The sequence below is a fragment of the Ascidia mentula genome, chromosome 7, assembly GCF_947561715.1.
Source record: "Ascidia mentula chromosome 7, kaAscMent1.1, whole genome shotgun sequence".
In the NCBI taxonomy this organism is placed as follows: Eukaryota; Metazoa; Chordata; class Ascidiacea; order Phlebobranchia; family Ascidiidae; genus Ascidia; species Ascidia mentula.
The window spans coordinates 1,493,049-1,510,318 of record NC_138572.1 but is presented as its reverse complement, the minus strand read 5'-3'; the positions used below and the strand labels follow the sequence as shown (position 1 = coordinate 1,510,318).

General features: G+C 37.7%; 3 protein-coding genes across 3 annotated transcripts; all 3 read right to left on the bottom strand.

Moving 5' to 3' along the window:
- Positions 1-554: 554 nt before the first annotated feature.
- On the bottom strand, positions 555-3,288 carry LOC145908866 (complement factor D-like). The gene is made up of 9 exons (XM_082996187.1): positions 3,173-3,288; positions 2,810-2,850; positions 2,582-2,751; positions 2,352-2,447; positions 1,717-1,871; positions 1,324-1,460; positions 1,119-1,263; positions 942-971; positions 555-715 (listed from the first exon to the last, which is right to left on the bottom strand). The coding sequence occupies exons 1-9, from the start codon at positions 3,240-3,242 to the stop codon at positions 555-557; spliced, it is 1,005 nt and encodes a 334-aa protein (XP_082852313.1). The 5' UTR covers positions 3,243-3,288.
- A 294-nt stretch (positions 3,289-3,582) lies between these two features.
- On the bottom strand, positions 3,583-10,293 carry LOC145908863 (uncharacterized). Its single transcript, XM_082996184.1, has 14 exons — positions 10,227-10,293; positions 9,829-10,014; positions 9,557-9,670; positions 9,031-9,166; positions 6,946-7,084; positions 6,834-6,903; positions 6,708-6,766; positions 6,155-6,318; positions 5,781-5,882; positions 5,344-5,498; positions 4,926-5,080; positions 4,512-4,656; positions 4,149-4,178; positions 3,583-3,782 (listed from the first exon to the last, which is right to left on the bottom strand). Exons 1-14 carry the CDS (start codon positions 10,291-10,293, stop codon positions 3,583-3,585), a joined length of 1,722 nt encoding a protein of 573 aa, XP_082852310.1.
- Positions 10,294-12,426: 2,133 nt separating this feature from the next.
- LOC145909004 (uncharacterized) lies at positions 12,427-14,967 on the bottom strand. The gene is made up of 8 exons (XM_082996324.1): positions 14,873-14,967; positions 14,565-14,738; positions 14,052-14,162; positions 13,708-13,824; positions 13,476-13,595; positions 13,242-13,352; positions 13,063-13,182; positions 12,427-12,830 (listed from the first exon to the last, which is right to left on the bottom strand). The coding sequence occupies exons 1-8, from the start codon at positions 14,943-14,945 to the stop codon at positions 12,667-12,669; spliced, it is 990 nt and encodes a 329-aa protein (XP_082852450.1). The 5' UTR covers positions 14,946-14,967; the 3' UTR covers positions 12,427-12,666.
- Between the last annotated feature and the right edge of the window lie 2,303 nt (positions 14,968-17,270).

Below are 17,270 nucleotides of genomic sequence, written 5' to 3'. Positions count from 1 at the left end.
TTCGAATGAACATTGAAAATTATTTCTGTAAGCTTCAGACAGATGGCCACTGTTTGTTATTGACTCCACTTTGTTTATATACGATAAAAATTATATGCAGATATTCAAGTTTATACTGCTATTTTGTTGCCAGGCATACTAATTAATCAGAATTGCTCTTCTGGCACTTAGTTTCTAAAGTGTTTATTGGAAACCAACGTTTAGTCTGCCATCCGGCGAGACTTCTTCAGGGTTATGTCAACAGTTTATGTGCGTGATGCTTTACTGTTGACATAACCCTGAAAAAGTCTCGCCGGATGGCAGACGAAACGTTGGTTTCCAATAAACACTTTAGAAACTAAGTGCCAGAAGAGCAATTCTGATTAATTCAAGTTTATGTCTTATGGTAAATCTGGTACACTTAACGCGATAAAAAAAAGTCTCTCACACTCTTGTCTTGGGTTTTGCAGTTTACCCACAGGCGTATCATCATATACACGTATGGTATGATTAACAGTGGGTTTAAATTTTAACAACTGATTATGTCGTAATGATGTTATATTGCGTTGGTTGGTTTATGTCGCGTGGAAGGAAAAGAGAGCTGTAAGAGTGACGACGAAGTAAATGGTAACCGGTACATGCAGTTGGCTGATTGCTCCACATGTATAACCTCTCACGTAGTTTCTACATTTATCGGTTGGACAAGGGTTCGGTGTTTGAAGACATTCGTCGACATCTGCATTTGTTTTTTAGCTTTTAAGCATTGTTAGCTTGTGTTTATTTGCGTTTATGGTAATGTAAATAATATCTGTTTATTTAATGCTGTAAGCAAACGAGCATGCTGACTTAATTACCCTTATGTTTTACTCTATTATTTATATGCACTACACTCCATATAGATGCAGTGGATTTGTTTTGTCAAACTACATACTGCATTTAAGAGTGGTTTAATTTACTCTTACCCGGAGGTGCTGTGTAGCTCATGCTCGTAACTGCAAACAAAAAAACGCCTGTAGTTCGTAACGTTGGTATTTGACACTGGTTTTTTTACTACACTGTTTTTTTTACTACTATTTCCAAAACGTTTCCACATCGTTTTACACCGGTGCAAAGCTTGTGTTTTAATTTACAACGCTTACCGGCCTGAATCCAGGCATGCACTTGTGTAACTTTTGTGAAGTAACTTCTGCCATTGCCACATGTTCCGGTGTAGAAACTGCTTACACCGTACTGATACCACGTATTATTGCCCACATCACACATCAAGGGGCCACCATGGTCGCCCTGTAGACACCAAACATGGTTTATTTTCTGTTTTGCTTCTGCTAAACCATTTGACTTTACTTTGCATGTCCCCCTGTTGCTATCGTAGGTACACATTAGACTTGGTGACATACTAGTGTATCCATTTTCGCAATATGATGTGGGTCTAATGGTTAGCTGGTCCACTCTCAGTGGATCTTCATACTTCGTTGAGTATTCTAATTAAAAAAAGCGTATGTTTAAAACTTGGCCTGTTTCGGTTGTACTCGTGTGGCATGCGTACATTTTCTTTGTATTGCTTTATTTTTTTCCAATATTATGCTGGGTTTATGTAGATAACTATATACAGTGAACTGCAATGGTACTTGTCACCAAATTGTGCACACGACACGGTTGTCATTCACTTTTAGAGCAAGCAATGGTGTAAAGTTGCAACCGAAGTTACGTTGAATAAGTGCAGTAATGAACACTCACCATTTCTGACTCCCCATCCGGCAAAGTAGCACTTGGTCGCCGGTGCAATATCGTACTTGGTTCCTGGAGGAAGGCATATAGGCCTCACCACGTCGTTAAACACAATATTCCTCGAAAGTTGGAGTAAAGCCACGTCGTATCCGCCGGTGTTGGTCCTAAAGCGTATAGAAAAGATCTGTGGTATTGCGTCGAAAGCTATTCTATTATGATTCCCAACTTATTAGACATGGACCCCTTTTGCGGACTCCCAATGAAACTTATACGTAAAAGCTCTTGTTATGAGCCAAGTTGATGTCAATATGTCTTTAAATTAACTATTAAGTGTGACGTGATGGACAGGAAAGATAAGATACCTATAAGGAAACCGAAATGTACACGGAAATTTATTACAGAGGACCCTTTAGGCGTCCGCGGAGGTTGCGATCAACTGATTTAGTTGTTTATATTTAAAGTGTCAATATTTCTGAAGTTTTCGAAGGAGGCTAGTATACTTACAACAATTGACAACAACATGTCTAGAAGGAAAAGACGACAATTTATGTATATATACATCAAAAATATACCACGAGACTTGTTCGTGTTCTGCCTAAAACTTTTTTCTGTGACTGGATATTAAAAGGATTTTATTGTAGTACCTGTAGTTTGGATGTTTGTAACGATTGAGAACATCACGTTGCTGGTCGGTGGGTGACGGACTTTGTGAATATTTTGTTCCGACAAAAACGACTATACTGTGAAAAAAAAAAATCCGCGAACAGTTTAATTTTTTGTAGAAAACTGTTGTTTTGCTTCTTTTGTGCAAGGACTACGATTTTTGGTCTTAGTTACTCCAGTTATGCAAAAGTGTTGTTAATGTATTACTTACACGTCAGCACTGCTAATGAAATTAGCCGCCGTTAAGATCCACTTTTTTGATAGAATGCTCCCGCTTCCAAGAACTGGAAAACTTTTGCTATTGTCTTCAACCTTGGTTACTAAAGCCATCCATGGCCAAGTTTGTATACTGGTCTGTGACCCACCGGATAAACGAGCGCTCTGCAGACAAATAATTTATTATTGCGTCGTGTGTGTGTTGTGTTGTTTCGTGACTTACCAACTCCAGTGGGTTTGCTCTCTTTCCGCAAATATTTGATGCTGCAAAATATAAATTTAAAATCAAGAAAGAACTATGAATGCCTACAATACAATGGTGCTAAAAACTGCGAAATTGCATTGCTTTTACGTTAACGTCTTAGGTTATTGAAACGTTACTCCACTTCAATTATTTCGAAAAATTTAAATATTCAATTTTTTCTATAAAAAAAAATAAACGTGCTTTTCAAAATGTGCAGCATATTCCAAACAAAATATCATTTATAAATTTATTGTTAAAATAATCATGCCATTGATTTTAAGTCATTAAACTAAGCTTACATGTCAAGAAATGAATTACGAATATTGTGATAATAAGGATTACCAAGACATTCAGGAACCTTGCTTCTCCACACTCCGTTGTACAAACACTCTGTTGTCGGGTTTCCATACATTATATGGTTGATGTCACAGACAAACCTCACTGTTGCCAGAAATATACTTTCGTTTGTGGATTTTTGCCCATTCACAGGAGCGCGAAGAGGTGGGCAGGTCATAGCTATTTGACGAAAACCACAAGAAAAAATATTACAGCTGTATTGGTGCAAGCTTTACGCTCATGGTGGCATAAAAATGACGGTGTCTTGTTACTAAACTTTTCGTTCTTCCGGTGGAAAAACAATAACGCCTTTGGTTTAAAAAGATTGTATTTTTCGATTTTTGAGCTGAAACTTATTTGCAAGTTTACGAAACATTAAATAGCAACTAGTCGAAAAACCTGCAGAGTATTTTTCCTCAGGTCTGACTTACTTCGCAAGTCGGTGTTTTTGGATTCCATGACTTAGTTAAGCCTCTAAGAACGCACGTACTTGTGTTGGTTCTGTTGATGTAATACCCGGTAGGGCACCTAAAATTTATTTGTTGGCCGACACTGTAAGCCCCAAAGTCGGGTGTCACCGTCGCCACCAACACGGGCGGTTTTAAGCATCCTTCAACTACAAAAAATAATCATATGTTGGATAGGGTCTTTGATATTTCTGTAACGCAACACTTAATGAGGGTATGCTTATGGTCATTTTGGTTTGGTAATGCGCGTCGCCCATCGTTTGGTTTGGTAAAGTATAATGGAACGATTCTTCATCATTAACTTAATGATTTTTTAATTCAAAGTTAACTCAGTGTTTTTATGGCTTTTTTGCATTGAAGCCTGTAAACCTAATGATCTTTTGCATAAATCGTTATCATAGTATTGTTTCGGGACTCACCGAGTTTAGGTTTTTATTTATTGCAAATGCATTTAAATAGTGTTAATTCACAAATATCTCGTATAAATCTCGTAATAAATCGAAAATGTGACTTACTTGGTGGCGATTTAAACGTCAATCCAGTCACTGCAAAAAAAGTTGTGTTACTTTTGTCATATATATACCAACGTTTCGGATTCAGGGTTACTTCCATTAACGTTGCATGAGACACAATAACTGTTCGCATACTTTAGGCTCAAACGATCAGTAGAAGGTTATATCCCACGTTTGTTTGGGAGAAAATCTAAATATGCGCCTAAAAAAAGCAGCAGGAAAGTCACTTATGCGTTTTGTGCATTCAGCCACGGGACGTGAAGAATCATTCGAAAGTCACGTGTTTTAAATATAATATTTCGATCACTGAACGTTTACATTTTTCGCATATTTTCAATGTAACCTCAAGTAATAAATTTTACTGACGGGTGCTGATCCAGTCGTAAACTTGTCCTATAGGTGTAATGAAAGTCGGTGATGTGTTGCATTTGGAACTGATGAAACTTCGTATTCCGTATTGCAACCATGTCATGTTTCCAACATCACACATAATCGGCCCACCACTTTGTCGCTGTTGAGAAATTGCTAGAGTTTGTAATCAAATTTTGTTTTTTTGGACTCTATGAGGAAACCAGTCCTGCACATTTTGTTTGGTTTAATCCTATAAAGCCCTCGTAGCTTGGTACAAAAGGGTATTGCCGTGGTATTACTATAAACTCACCAACAAGTATTTGAGAAAGGCGTTTTTGGATAGTAAGGATATGAAAGAAACTTTACTTGAATTGGAAAAAAATGCAAGCTCTTAAGTTGTATTAAACCCATTGTTATGAACTATCATACCAAGCACGTGTTGATGTCAGTTCTGTTAACGCACGTCACTGTATTGGGCATGTTCCTTAGCGCATTCCGAAACGTGTTGTATTCCTTGTTGCAGTAGCTTCGAGTTGTTAAGCTAACGCCCATTTGCTTGAGGGAGCTGGGCGTTCCAGGTGTTTCTGTAAATGAAAGCGCTTATGTTTTTTAAAGACTTGAGTTGGTGGCTGGTACAGCATAGTTAGTTTTTTTGAGTTTTGTTTTTTTGTACAATACATACAAATATTAAGCTAGCATTTTAGTTTATTGGTAATACTAATTCACTTTTTGTTATGTTGAATTCCAGCGATAAGTTGAAGGTGTTGTTTGCTGCATTTAAAACGTGAGACATATTCTGCGTGCATTATTATAGTGCCAAATATTCAGTGTTACCAAGTTTTATTACCTGATGTGGTTCTCCAACCAGCTGCGTAGCACTGTGCTCCATATGGAAACCCACCAGAGGCGCTAGTGGGCAGGCAAATGGGTCCGACTTGTTCGGTAAACATGATGCTTGAATTCAGTTTTAGAAGGGCCACGTCATTTCCGTGTATCCCCTTCCTGCAAAATACGTTTAAACTTACACTGCGGCCTCTAATTTATTTTGAAAATGTACCTTAGAGGTTCTACTGAAAGCGTAACTAGTTGTAAATTGCTGTATTTTCAAATATGATTCGTGTTTGGATTGGAAATGCTCGTGTCTTTACTCAGCACAGTCATATCCTCAGCAGTGAAAAGTAAAACGAGGCGAATGTGTTTTGTTGGGTATTAGCTGTGTTGTACTTAATGATGAATTGAATATTGACCATTGACTTTCTGTGCTTTATCCAAAAAAAAACTCACCCAGAAATATACAAGCGGTGCAGATGTATCGACTCCACGTCGGCTTGTTGTTCGTTTGGCGCCTTCTGTGATAAATTATCTCTTCCAATAATGACAGTCAGTCTTAACAAACAAACGATTGTAAAAAAAAAACATTTTCAATTCTGTTGTTGGTTTGACAAACTAGGATAGTTTATTGATTTCGTTGATGTAAACTTTGGCCTATGTGAGACGGGAAAAAGCAGTCCAAGAGGACAAACATTGTCTTAAACTTTATTTTTTATCTGATAGTGACTGTTCTTACCACACAGACCCACGACACCCTAAAATACGTTGAATTCCATATAATACATAAGAGTTTGTTGCTGACCCTGCATAACTCAGTATAGACCAACCTGTCATCTGCATTGTAGCAATTTGCTGCGGAAAGGACCCATCGCTCATTTATTATACTTCCATCACAGTAATGCAAAATTTGTGTTCTGTTTATCTTTAACCACACCGACGCCATCCACGGCCAAGACCCATTAGCAGCAGTTGTGACCCCAGCAGCATTTGTCTGTTGTGATGGCAAAGTTAAAGTTAAATGCCAATGTTTGGCGAATCTACGCTTGGTTAATACATATTAACGTTGTAACGTAATATGACAAACAAGATGATGATTAAAAACAAGTCAATGTAATGAAATATGAACGCAAGGATCTTTAGAGAAAGTTGCAGAATTGCCAATTACATTGACCAAACAATCCCATATTGACTTAATCGTTGACTCGAATGGCGCATGATCTCGTTGACAGAGTGGAACAGTACACAATGTTCAAAAATTCTCGTAGGGATCAAACAACCTGTTTTAAAGTCTATTTTATTCTGCTTGACACATTGGACTTGTGAAATCATTTTTCCCGGCGTGGGACAAATTATTCAGTTTTTTACTTATCTCTATGTTACCTGCAGTATTGCTGGACTTACTGATCGTTTTCCACAACTTTGGCCCGAAACCGAATTTACTGCCAAAGAAACAATCAAGTTTACGAATACGTCTTGGTACAGAAAATAATATCGTGTCGTACATACCTGCACATATTACAATGGCAAGACTGTATAGAGCAAGTACATTCATTTTTTGCAATGGCCTTGAATCGTCCTAAACCGATAAAATAAACCTGTGTAAGTTAATTACACATACCTGCTGAACAACTTGACGTAACAACGCAATTTGTAGTAATGATATAAAGTTGCTACCTCCTCTTTGTTTGTTGTTGTAGCAAGAAACGTTATATGCGTAATTTGCAAACGTTACCCCGTAAGCAATGGCTGTTTGCTTCCTGCCATAAAACAGTCATGACATGTACGGAAAATCTCTCCCAATACTTTGCTTATAAATGCAAAAGACAAACCATTTTGCATGTAGTATTAGGACGTATAGTTTCTATGATCTGTAACCGTGGAAGCTACTCTCTTAGACCCAAACGGTCGTAACATATATATGTCTGCAGGCCGGTTATTGTTATGGTTTGGTCTGATGTTTTTGTTGTAATTTGGTTGTGTTTTACGGAATATTTTTCCTTATGTATATTTCGGAAATTGATCAACCGCGTCGTAACATGTAGCTGCTTAATTAAGAAGTTCCCCCATTTGTTCAACAATTACAGTGAAAGCACACACACGGACGTGCACTCAGTCGCTCGGGGTATTCTCATGTGCGCTTAATGACTGCGCGCGTTGGTTTCAGTGTTTACCCTTCTTAACCCAGGATATAATTTATATTTTTGGCCTGGGGTAATCCCACTAGTGCCGATAGTTTGCTTTTCCCATGGGGTGAGGAAGGATGTGATAAACGGTTTGGATCGGCCAACAACACAAGTAACCATATTTTCCAGTACATTTTCTTCTACTAGAAGTAAATAAAAATCTTGTCGACGAAAAATGGTTAAAATCTATATCGGGCGTTTTTTTGTGTTTGCTTTGGAGCATTGTCCAGATGTCGCTTTCTGGGTTCATTGACATCGGGTTCTGGGTTCATTGACATTGGTTTTAGACAGGAAGCCGATTTACAAGAAAACCGAAGCCAGGGTCGTTACTAAAGCCATAAAACAAAATCGACTGCTGTACAATGTTTCGCCGTGCGACAAGCCCAGTAGGCGTTTAATTTCTAAATAACATTGTGTGTGTACGAAAGTGCCTTTGTGTACGCACGTTTATCAACTTTCAACTCTTTCAAGTTGAATTCAAATTTTGTTATTCTTGTGCAAATTTTGTTAAGCTCCTGTTCAGCGGTTGTGATCCAAATGAAATTCCTTCAGTGTTGAAACTGTGACAGTTTCATATTTGCTGTGTCGCTAAGTTGTCAAGGTCATAGTTTAACAGTTATTAACGAAATAAGATCTTGTACTTTGGTCGTATTTTGAGTCATGTATTTGTTCATAAATCACCCGGCACTGCAATATTTCGGCGTGTGTACGATCTATCTTTATCGTTTCAACGTCTTTCCCCACGGTAGCATTTCACCTGAACAATTTGTGTTGTTTGCTTTCGGGGGAGGCATGTGTTTGACGCCGCCTGTGCAAATTTGCGGAGCAACAAAGGGAAGGTGATAAAAGTGCAGACGATGTGAAAGTCCCGCTCAGTCGTTACTCCGTGAAGTGGGTGTTTATTGGAATTGGGTTGTTTGTTGCGCACACAGTTGCCGTGTCATCGTGCGTTCGTGTTCCGCGAAACCTACGGTGAACGCCACAATAATATTCAGGTTTTCCCTCCTAGCTGGTTTAACGGCTATTTTACCCCTGACAGTTAAACAAAATTTAATTGGCTTCGGGCAACTCTGTGCATGTACAACGTTCGTTCCCTACACGGAATAAGCTCTTTCTGTAGAACTGTATTATCTCATGTTTCTGACTGTTGACAGTGAGCAGGCGGAATCAGGTACCAACTGGTGTTACAGAACGTTTATTATGAAAATGGTATTATTTGTAGCGTAAATCATAACATCACGTAAAAAGCTGACACGATCATACGCTATGTTCTCCATGAAACTAATTGATACAAACATTTATAGCCGCAGAATTTATTTTGTATTGAAATAATGCAAAACTATGTATCTAAAAAAACGTCTAATTGAAAAAATGAAAAATATTACGGAATTAGAAAAAAAAATGAATTACATTACGCCGCGAATCATGAATATAAAAGTGATTTGTTGCGTTATTTATGTTTATATCCACAAGAAAGCAGCCCGCAATTGGGTTATTGGCAAATGTTTTCTGTCATCCACATGACAATAAAAGATATGCCGAAAATGAACAAACTCGCCATGCGAACAATGTTTCCATCGCATCTAAAGGAACCTATTGTATTTACGCATGGTAGATCAACACAATCATCTGTGTTTAGCGTGCATTCGTCAACATCTGTTGATGAAAAATACTTTTATTTTGGTACTTTCTATTGTAAAACTACTCCTGTAGACATTGCATTGTCTGTTGTGGAATAGCTATTTGTTATTCAACTTTACTGACATGAAGGGCTGCGAAATTGGTTCGCAGTGCCCTACGTCAAATATTTTTTACTGAAAATTTAGTCTCATAATTGGAAAGATCCACCAAACACCGGACAGATAACTAAATAGTAATGGTTTGCAGTTATCCACATAAACATTAGAGAGGTAATAGTGATGGGATTGTTATAATATTACCGCCGCCCGGTCCGTTTATTCACTGTTTATCACCACAAATAATGTTGTTATCATTGGGGTATAAGTGATGTGAAATGATGCAAAGTGTCATTATTTTTAGTAAAACCTGTTGTGCAGTTTGATCCTTTATATCCTGTTCCACTGCAATTGCACATGACGCTGTTGACACCATCTACACAAACTCCATTGGTACATGAAGTGGTCGTGCAATCGTCAATATCTGTTCATGAAAAAGTTGCTGTTGATATTCAAACGTATTGTTGGGAAAAAAATGTGTTCGTAGTTACGTAAGAGTGGCATTAAAGGTGAACTTTTGTATTCAACCAACAAACCAACCAACCATAAACTTCAGTTAGAGTTATAAACAATCTTATTTACTTTCACACATTAATGTCATATTCCAATTTGTGTTATTATTAGCGTCTTGTACGCAATATACAACAATGCTGTTGGTGTTCTTCGTGCTTGCGAACTGGAATCCCGAATCACAGGAAGCATTAGCATTTTCCCCTTCCACAACGCTAGGAGGTTCAAAGCTCCCATTAGCAATTGCAGATGTACAATCTGTAAAATACGTAAAAAGTTACCTTGTATGAAAAAACAAAATTGCCTTGTATAATTTTTTTTCCAGAAATCATTCTTGCTATGAACATTTTCATATCCCACTGTGGGCATGGTTAGATGTTTTTCAACAGGTTAAGTCACTCTTGCAATTGTTCATATTTTTAAAAGGATGTGGGCTTTTAAAGTTTTTCAGTTAATTTTACACAACTTACTTTGCGACGTTGCAAGACCAATCAACGCAACGAAACTGATCACAAAAGTCAGTGTTACTTTTTCCATACTATTCCGTATTTTTACCAAAAAATTTTGGACCAGTGTACTGCAACCTTCTTTTCACATTAAATTAAAAAAGACGTTAAGGTTTAAAGAAGTTTAAGTTCAACTCAACCAACTTTAATCTTCTGGCATGAAAAGCAACTTCATTCTAAAAGCTATAACCTTGTTGATCACATAGCGAATCTGATGACGGGGTTTTCTTATACAAGCCATGATAAACGCTGCAACGTTTATTGCTTCCAATCGAAAGTAGTGAATTTACCAAGACAAAAACCAATTCAAAATCACATCAGTTTTTCTCAAGACTTTTCACTGCCTCTGTGCAAAGCTATTAAACGTTTCGTGTTCGTGACTTGTTATCTATGATGCCTGCGGTGCTTAGCAACCGCCTTTTTCAGTGGCACCATCAAGAGAGTCTAAAATTGATTGTGAAAGCAGCTAGCGTGCTCACGCCACTGCGAGTTGCAAAATCAATAAAAGTAACAACCAAACGTATTTGATTGTGGGCGAAACGAGGTCTACAATAACGTTGACTGTGCAAACTAAAGTAACGCGATTCTTAGGTAGTTTCTAAGCAACCTCAGGAAAGTGTTTCACTTTTGTGGACCACAACGGTTATAAACAGAAGTAATCGTCTTTAACTACAGTAAAAGGCGAGCAATCCTGATACTAAAACCTGAAAAGCGTTCTCACAAGTAGCGCCCTGTGTTACAAATATTCCAAGTTTCATTTGAACAATTTTATAAATCTGCTATAGCTACACTTAAAAAAAACGTGAACAACATGTGTTGGAAACAAAATGGCATGGAGACCAACGAAGATGATTGCCATGCTGTTATACATCTAACACTCGTGATCATTGTTATGCTTGTTTGCATAAAATGCTGATGACTAGTTTTGTGACGTACTTGGTCATTCACGTCGACAGAACAATTAAATCATTTTACTTCTGCGTGATCGAGTACAAAAAAATTGAAGAAGGTTGGGAACCTATGATATATATGAACAATACATGCAGAAGGAAAACTGACAAGGGCTCCAATAAAACCCTAGAAGTTATCGAGTCAGGTTTCCCAAACAAACAAATCGAATCCTTAAAAGGTCATCCTTCCGATATAATTAATAATAGCCTTCAAAATAGGAAAATAAGCCATTTTTTATCTACTGCCCAATGCTTTTTTTTGGTCAAGGCCAAGGTATACATGATTTGCCATACATGATCGAAACCAGTCTTGGTGTGTTAACCAGTATTTTTAAATGACTGTTGTCACATGCATTTATGCTCTAAGGCCCTGGAGCTATGTAGGCCAATTTTATTCAGTTTCGAGGAATTATTTATTTCCTTTCTTCAATGTTACCAAAAATATGTCAGCATAAATTTCTCGGCTGCATTAAGTGTATGTAAAACTTTGTATTGAAACGACGATGCAGAAGTTAACAAACAATTAAAAACTTTCCAATCATAGTCAGTCTTGGTATTGTTACTGTTCATGTATCAAGTAACATTTCGTTTAAAACCTTTTTGAAAAAACGAACACTGCCTTATCCTGTGTGAAAATACTGCCCGGTCGTTGTGCCGTAAGTAGTAAGTTTATCTTCTGTTTGCTTTGCCCACAGTTCCCGTGGCATGGAGAATTGATACATGAAACGTATTATGAACCTCACAACAATATATCGTTCTCTGAAACTTATTATGAATCTCACAACAATATATCGTTCTCTGAAACTTATTATGAATCTCACAACAATATATCGTTCTCTGAAACTTATTATGAATCTCACAACAATATATCGTTCTCCGAAACTTTTTATGAACCTCACAGCAATATATTGTTCCCCACTCTTACTGTAATGCCTCCTTCCCTTTTTTATTTAATGTTGCTATATGGTTAGACATAATTTGAAGTCATTTAATGAAACTTTACTTGCATTGGTGTTTTTTTTTTCATTGAACAAACTCTGCATTCACAACCGTTCCGTTTCAAAGTTTAATTTCTGGAAACTATTCCAACTCACAGGGAACAGGAAATGCAAGAAGTCACGCATGCGATATGTTTATTATATAATCATCTCACTAGAAATATTATTTCGTTGTTTAGTGTAAATCATGACGTAGACTTTAACATCGACGCGCTTCCTGCACTATGAACGAAGCATTTTGACATATGCACATAACTGTAACAGCTTATATTGGAAGGCATGAGCAACTAAGTAAATCAGTGTTTGCAATTAATGCTGAAACTTAAAAACATTCTTGAAAACGGCAAAATCATATACAAATAAAAAAGAATTACATTACACCGCGAATCATGGATATAAAAGTGATTTGTTGCGTCATTTATGTTTATATCCGCAAGAAAGCAGTCAGCAATTGGGTTATTGGCAAATGTTTTCAGTCATCCACATGACAATAAAAGATATCCCGAAGACGAACAAACTCGCCATGCGAACAATGTTTCCATCGCATGTAAAGGAACCTATTGTATTTGTGCATTGTCGATTACCACAATTATCTGTGCTTAGCGCGCATTCGTCAACATCTGTTGATAAAAACAAACAAACAAAGTCAGTTTTCACTTAAGTATATCGACGATCCAAAACACCACAGTGTAGGCCTATATGCTGGGCGGACTTATTACTTTGCTGTATTTTTATAAGATGACCTTTCCATACACAAACAGCCATGTTCAAGGTATTATGTGAGAGCTTTATCCTATTTTTGCCAAACGCAAGTGTTAATAGTTGTTTTTTTCCTTTAATGTTTTACGTAACCTGTGTTGCACGTGATTCCTTCGTAGCCGGTTCCAGTGCAGTTGCATGTGTACGCATCCAACCCAGCATCCGTACAAGTTCCATTGTTTAAGCATGGAGTGGAAGAGCAGTCGTCAAATTCTTTATAGGAAGGAAGTTGTTTTTCAGTTGTTCGGTGGTTAACTATGTTCGAAACTTACGATCACAATTTGTTCCTATGTAATTCGTATTACACGCGCATGTATAGCTGCCATTTTCGTTTGTGCAATTTCCATTCATGCAGGGGTTCGTCGTATTGCATTCATCGATGTCTGAAGAAAAAGCGGGTTGTTTTAGATAGTTTGGGATTTGTTGTTTTAAAACAGAAAGATATCTTTTTAAAACCGTGCTTATTCAAAATTTATTGGACAAATGAGCTCATTTCTGTAAGTAACCTGTTTCACATATTGTTCCGTTGTACCCTGTTCCAGTGCAATTGCACACGTAGGCAATGGCACCAGTGTCTGTGCATACTCCGCTGTTTTTGCATGGGTTTGGCTGACAGTCGTTAATATCTGGAAAAAAATCGCGAAAATAAATGACGTTACAGCATGGATTTGCCTTAATGCACTAGAAGTGTGTGAAACACGGTTTCTAAAATTTGCTTTTTTGTAGAATTTTGCAAACCTATTTCACATGTTTCTCCGTTGTACCCTGTTCCACTGCAGTTGCATGAATATCCATTAACAAGATCCATGCAGGTTCCGTTATGCATACAAGGGTTGGGGGCACATTCGTTAATATCTGCGAAAACATACTTATAAAATATAGCACCGTCGTGAGGCAGAATAATGGTGTGTTCGCGACAATGCATACGTGCAAATTCACCATCACAATTCACTGTCATGATTATCTTTTTTAGGAATGTGTTTGGTTTATGTTGACTTTTTTGGTTAACTTTTATTAAACTTTTTTGAGCAACCTTTACGTTGTACATTTGTCTATTAGTTGGTTTTATAGAGATTTCCCACCTATGGAGCAATTTTGTCCAGAAAAACCTGATGTACAGTTGCAAAAATAGTCGGGTACTTCATTCTGACATGTTCCATTGACACATGGATTGGAGTTGCACTCGTTAATATCTAAAACGCAAAACTCAACAATAAACCTAACTTAATGTTTTCTATTCAACGATGTTTTGTAACATTGCAGAGGCGTGTTAAAATCCGGAAAAGGCGGTTTATAGATTGGACCCTATGCGTCGTAACACGAGTGGTTTTCAGACGTGAGTGCAATAAAAACAGCCGCTCCAACCTTGCAATTAACCATTAAATTTGTAACTAAATAGAAAGCTGTATTGTTTGTATTGTTATGTCACCTGAAAGTTAAACTTACAAAAAAGTTAGACAACCTTGTTAGTTTAACATAAATCGTTTGTAATACTTAACCGATATCACACAAATATATTTTTGCATTTGTCAGGTAACTTGAACGACTATTAATGCACCCATGCATACATCACAATTTCTGCAACTGTATATTACCAACACATGCCACTCCAGTTAAATTCCAGCTCGCTGTTGTAGATGCATTTACGCACACAATCACGGCATCTGGAGAGTTTAAAATGTAACCAGAATCACATGTAACTGTGACAACATCCCCAACAACTCCAGCACCCAAATCAGCACCGTTTGAGATAGGAACCGAAGTGCAGTCTGTAATTGGCACAAACGTATTGTTAACGAACAGAGAACGCAAAAATTCACATGTCACTTTACAAAAGCATCGCTTTGCTGCAAATCGTCTTCTGTACCAAAAGTATGATTTTAATATTTATAAATATACCTACTTTGTGACACAGCTGTTGCAATCATTGACACAAAAATCAGGCCGAAGAAAATCATCGTTGTTTTTTTCATCATTTTTTATTCAAATCACTTAAATCTGGAATGCGTGAAAAAGTAATAGTTTCGTTCAAACTCATTCTTGTTTTCAATTTATTTCATTGACAAAATTGAAAGATGTTGAAATCGTGAAATGAAAGAAGTTTCTCTGCACCTCACTGATAAATAATTGGCTCGTTTCTTTCTATCACCGCTGCACACTTCTGTGTTCAGATATCCGTGAATCTAAACTGAAATTAAATCTGATGTGACGACTTCAGATGCGCAAGCAATATGAACGTTGCTCGAAGTTTACAATTTTCAAACTAAATTAAATTTGCCGTGGCTTTAACAAGATGAGGGGTCTATGCGTTCACTTTATCCTCTTTAAAACAACTAACAATGCGAAGTTGCTAGTCCAGCAACCGCAGCAAAACCAACCACCAAAACCATCGTTTCTACTCCGACGATTTTGGTACGACTCAATTTCTGACAAGTAAATGGAAGTAGGCAATTAACAAGTAAAACCTTTTCAAAATGAGTCTTTAGTCAAATATTTTGTTGTAGCAAACAGGCTGTTACTAAGGAATTAAATCTAGCTTTAGACACACGCGAAGTTAGCCAGGCTTCGAACAAAACTGTGTGACGATTGCCTCGCCTGAAGGCGAATAAAACTTTACACTAAGTCTACAGCTTCCAAAGTAACGATAAAGTTGGCGAGACAGAATCGGGATGAAGGTAGACGGTACGATGGTTGAATTAATGATTAAAAGGTTATTTCGCAAGTCCTCTATCCACCTCTTCGGGTGACGTGTGTTGCTAAATTTGCAGTAGCGTTGCCAGGATACGAATTTTCGTGCCGTAACTAACGGCCTTCGTTAAACAGAGAGTGCAAATTTACCCAAGATAAAAGAGTTTGTAGTGCGTTTATCAACCTTTCGGCATCGACGCGCGCTGATATCATCCGCCCTTTCCCGAGAAAAGGTAATTTATGTTTTTAACCTTTGAGTTCTAATAAATGATTCAAAAAAATATTTTAAGAATCCAGTTTAAGGTGTGGTTCGTTCAAATCTATATTAGTTTTATATAACCTACGGAACGAAGCAAAATCTGCCAATTTTCTGCGTCCGCGTCGTTATCTAAAAATAAATGTTACCTCGCATAGATGATTAGTATTTAAACCCATGACTGGTTATTTTAAACAACAATTCATCATTTATTTGCTTGCTTACGTCGTTGTTGAGTCACTGGGTTTGAGAAAAACATCTGACAGCAACAACGCTCAGTGACGCACGAAAATACGCAAATACTTCCCATAAACATTCCTGAAAGCCTTATCAAACGTCATGACCAGGTTGGCTGCGGTTGTAATTTCTGCTCACACAAAAAGAACCTCCAGGATCGCCCATTTCGCCCTTTCTCTGCCAGTCGTAAATCTACGTACGATCCGTTGGGTCGTAAATCCAAGGATTCGTGCGGAGCGTGCGGATTTCGTCTCCATGGAAACACTATTATTTATGGCGAATACGTGGAACGATGACATAACACGAAGAAAATACTGGTTATGAGGCCAGGGTTGTTTTTCCTGTTCAAACTCGTTTGCCAAGCAACGTTCAATCTTCAGGATCTTGAAGTAGGAGAGAGTCCATGGCATCACGCCCAAATCACTTTCACATTTTGCCAAACTAACACTAGCATGTGAAATCAAGTATTTTTAGCATTGTTACCTTACTTGTTAAATATTACTAATATGTTACCATGACATTAATTGCGACATGGGTTTGCCATCTTACTCACCGATCCGTGCTTATAAGGTAGTTGGTTGAAGTATTTAAACAGCACTGACGAAGGTTATTTGCATCACGACAATGCCTTGGAACCTTACGTAATGTTGAAACGCTGTTTACTGTCTCTGGCGCATTGCTCACAAAAGTCAATATTTTCCTGGCGTTATTTTGTTGCGTGGTAGCCCGGCCTATTTGTCACTTTACTGCTGTCTGAAGAGGAAAAGCATATTTGCGCTGGGCGTAGCCGACTGCCAAGCAAGTTTGCCGCTTATGCTATTCAGACATTAGCAAACAAATTTGTTATTCCGCTTACCCCGAAACTTAACGCACGCTTGTGATGGTAATATTTTCTCATTATATATTTCTAAGTCTCGCACCGCGGCTATCCAGAGCAACTCGAACCAGGTAAATTGCTGCAAGAACATCGCTCGGTTTGACATAACGGTTGGCGATTTTTCTTTACATTTCACCACAACTTTTTTTCATGTCAACTCTACTCGAAAAGCACACCTCTTTTTCTTGATATATTAACTTTTAGCTGTCGTTGGTTTACGGTCTTCACTGCAACGCAATCACC

What these genes read in the sequence shown, in the direction of transcription:
- LOC145908866 (XM_082996187.1), bottom strand. Translation starts at nt 3,242, where the DNA reads ATGTATGGAAACCCGACAACAGAGTGTTTGTACAACGGAGTGTGGAGA. An exon ending in TACAAACATCCAAACTACAG is followed by an intron (nt 1,872 to 2,351) that starts GTACTACAATAA and finishes TATACGCTTTAG; the next exon opens with GACCAACACCGGCGGATACG. An exon ending in CGGATGGGGAGTCAGAAATG is followed by an intron (nt 1,461 to 1,716) that starts GTGAGTGTTCAT and finishes TTTTTTAATTAG; the next exon opens with AATACTCAACGAAGTATGAA.
- LOC145908863 (XM_082996184.1), bottom strand. Translation starts at nt 10,293, where the DNA reads ATGGAAAAAGTAACACTGACTTTTGTGATCAGTTTCGTTGCGTTGATT. An exon ending in TGGTCTTGCAACGTCGCAAA is followed by an intron (nt 10,015 to 10,226) that starts GTAAGTTGTGTA and finishes CGTATTTTACAG; the next exon opens with ATTGTACATCTGCAATTGCT. An exon ending in CTGACATCAACACGTGCTTG is followed by an intron (nt 4,657 to 4,925) that starts GTATGATAGTTC and finishes ATTTCTCAACAG; the next exon opens with CGACAAAGTGGTGGGCCGAT.
- LOC145909004 (XM_082996324.1), bottom strand. Translation starts at nt 14,945, where the DNA reads ATGATGAAAAAAACAACGATGATTTTCTTCGGCCTGATTTTTGTGTCA. An exon ending in TGCAACAGCTGTGTCACAAA is followed by an intron (nt 14,739 to 14,872) that starts GTAGGTATATTT and finishes TGCCAATTACAG; the next exon opens with ACTGCACTTCGGTTCCTATC. An exon ending in AGGAATCACGTGCAACACAG is followed by an intron (nt 12,831 to 13,062) that starts GTTACGTAAAAC and finishes TTTTATCAACAG; the next exon opens with ATGTTGACGAATGCGCGCTA.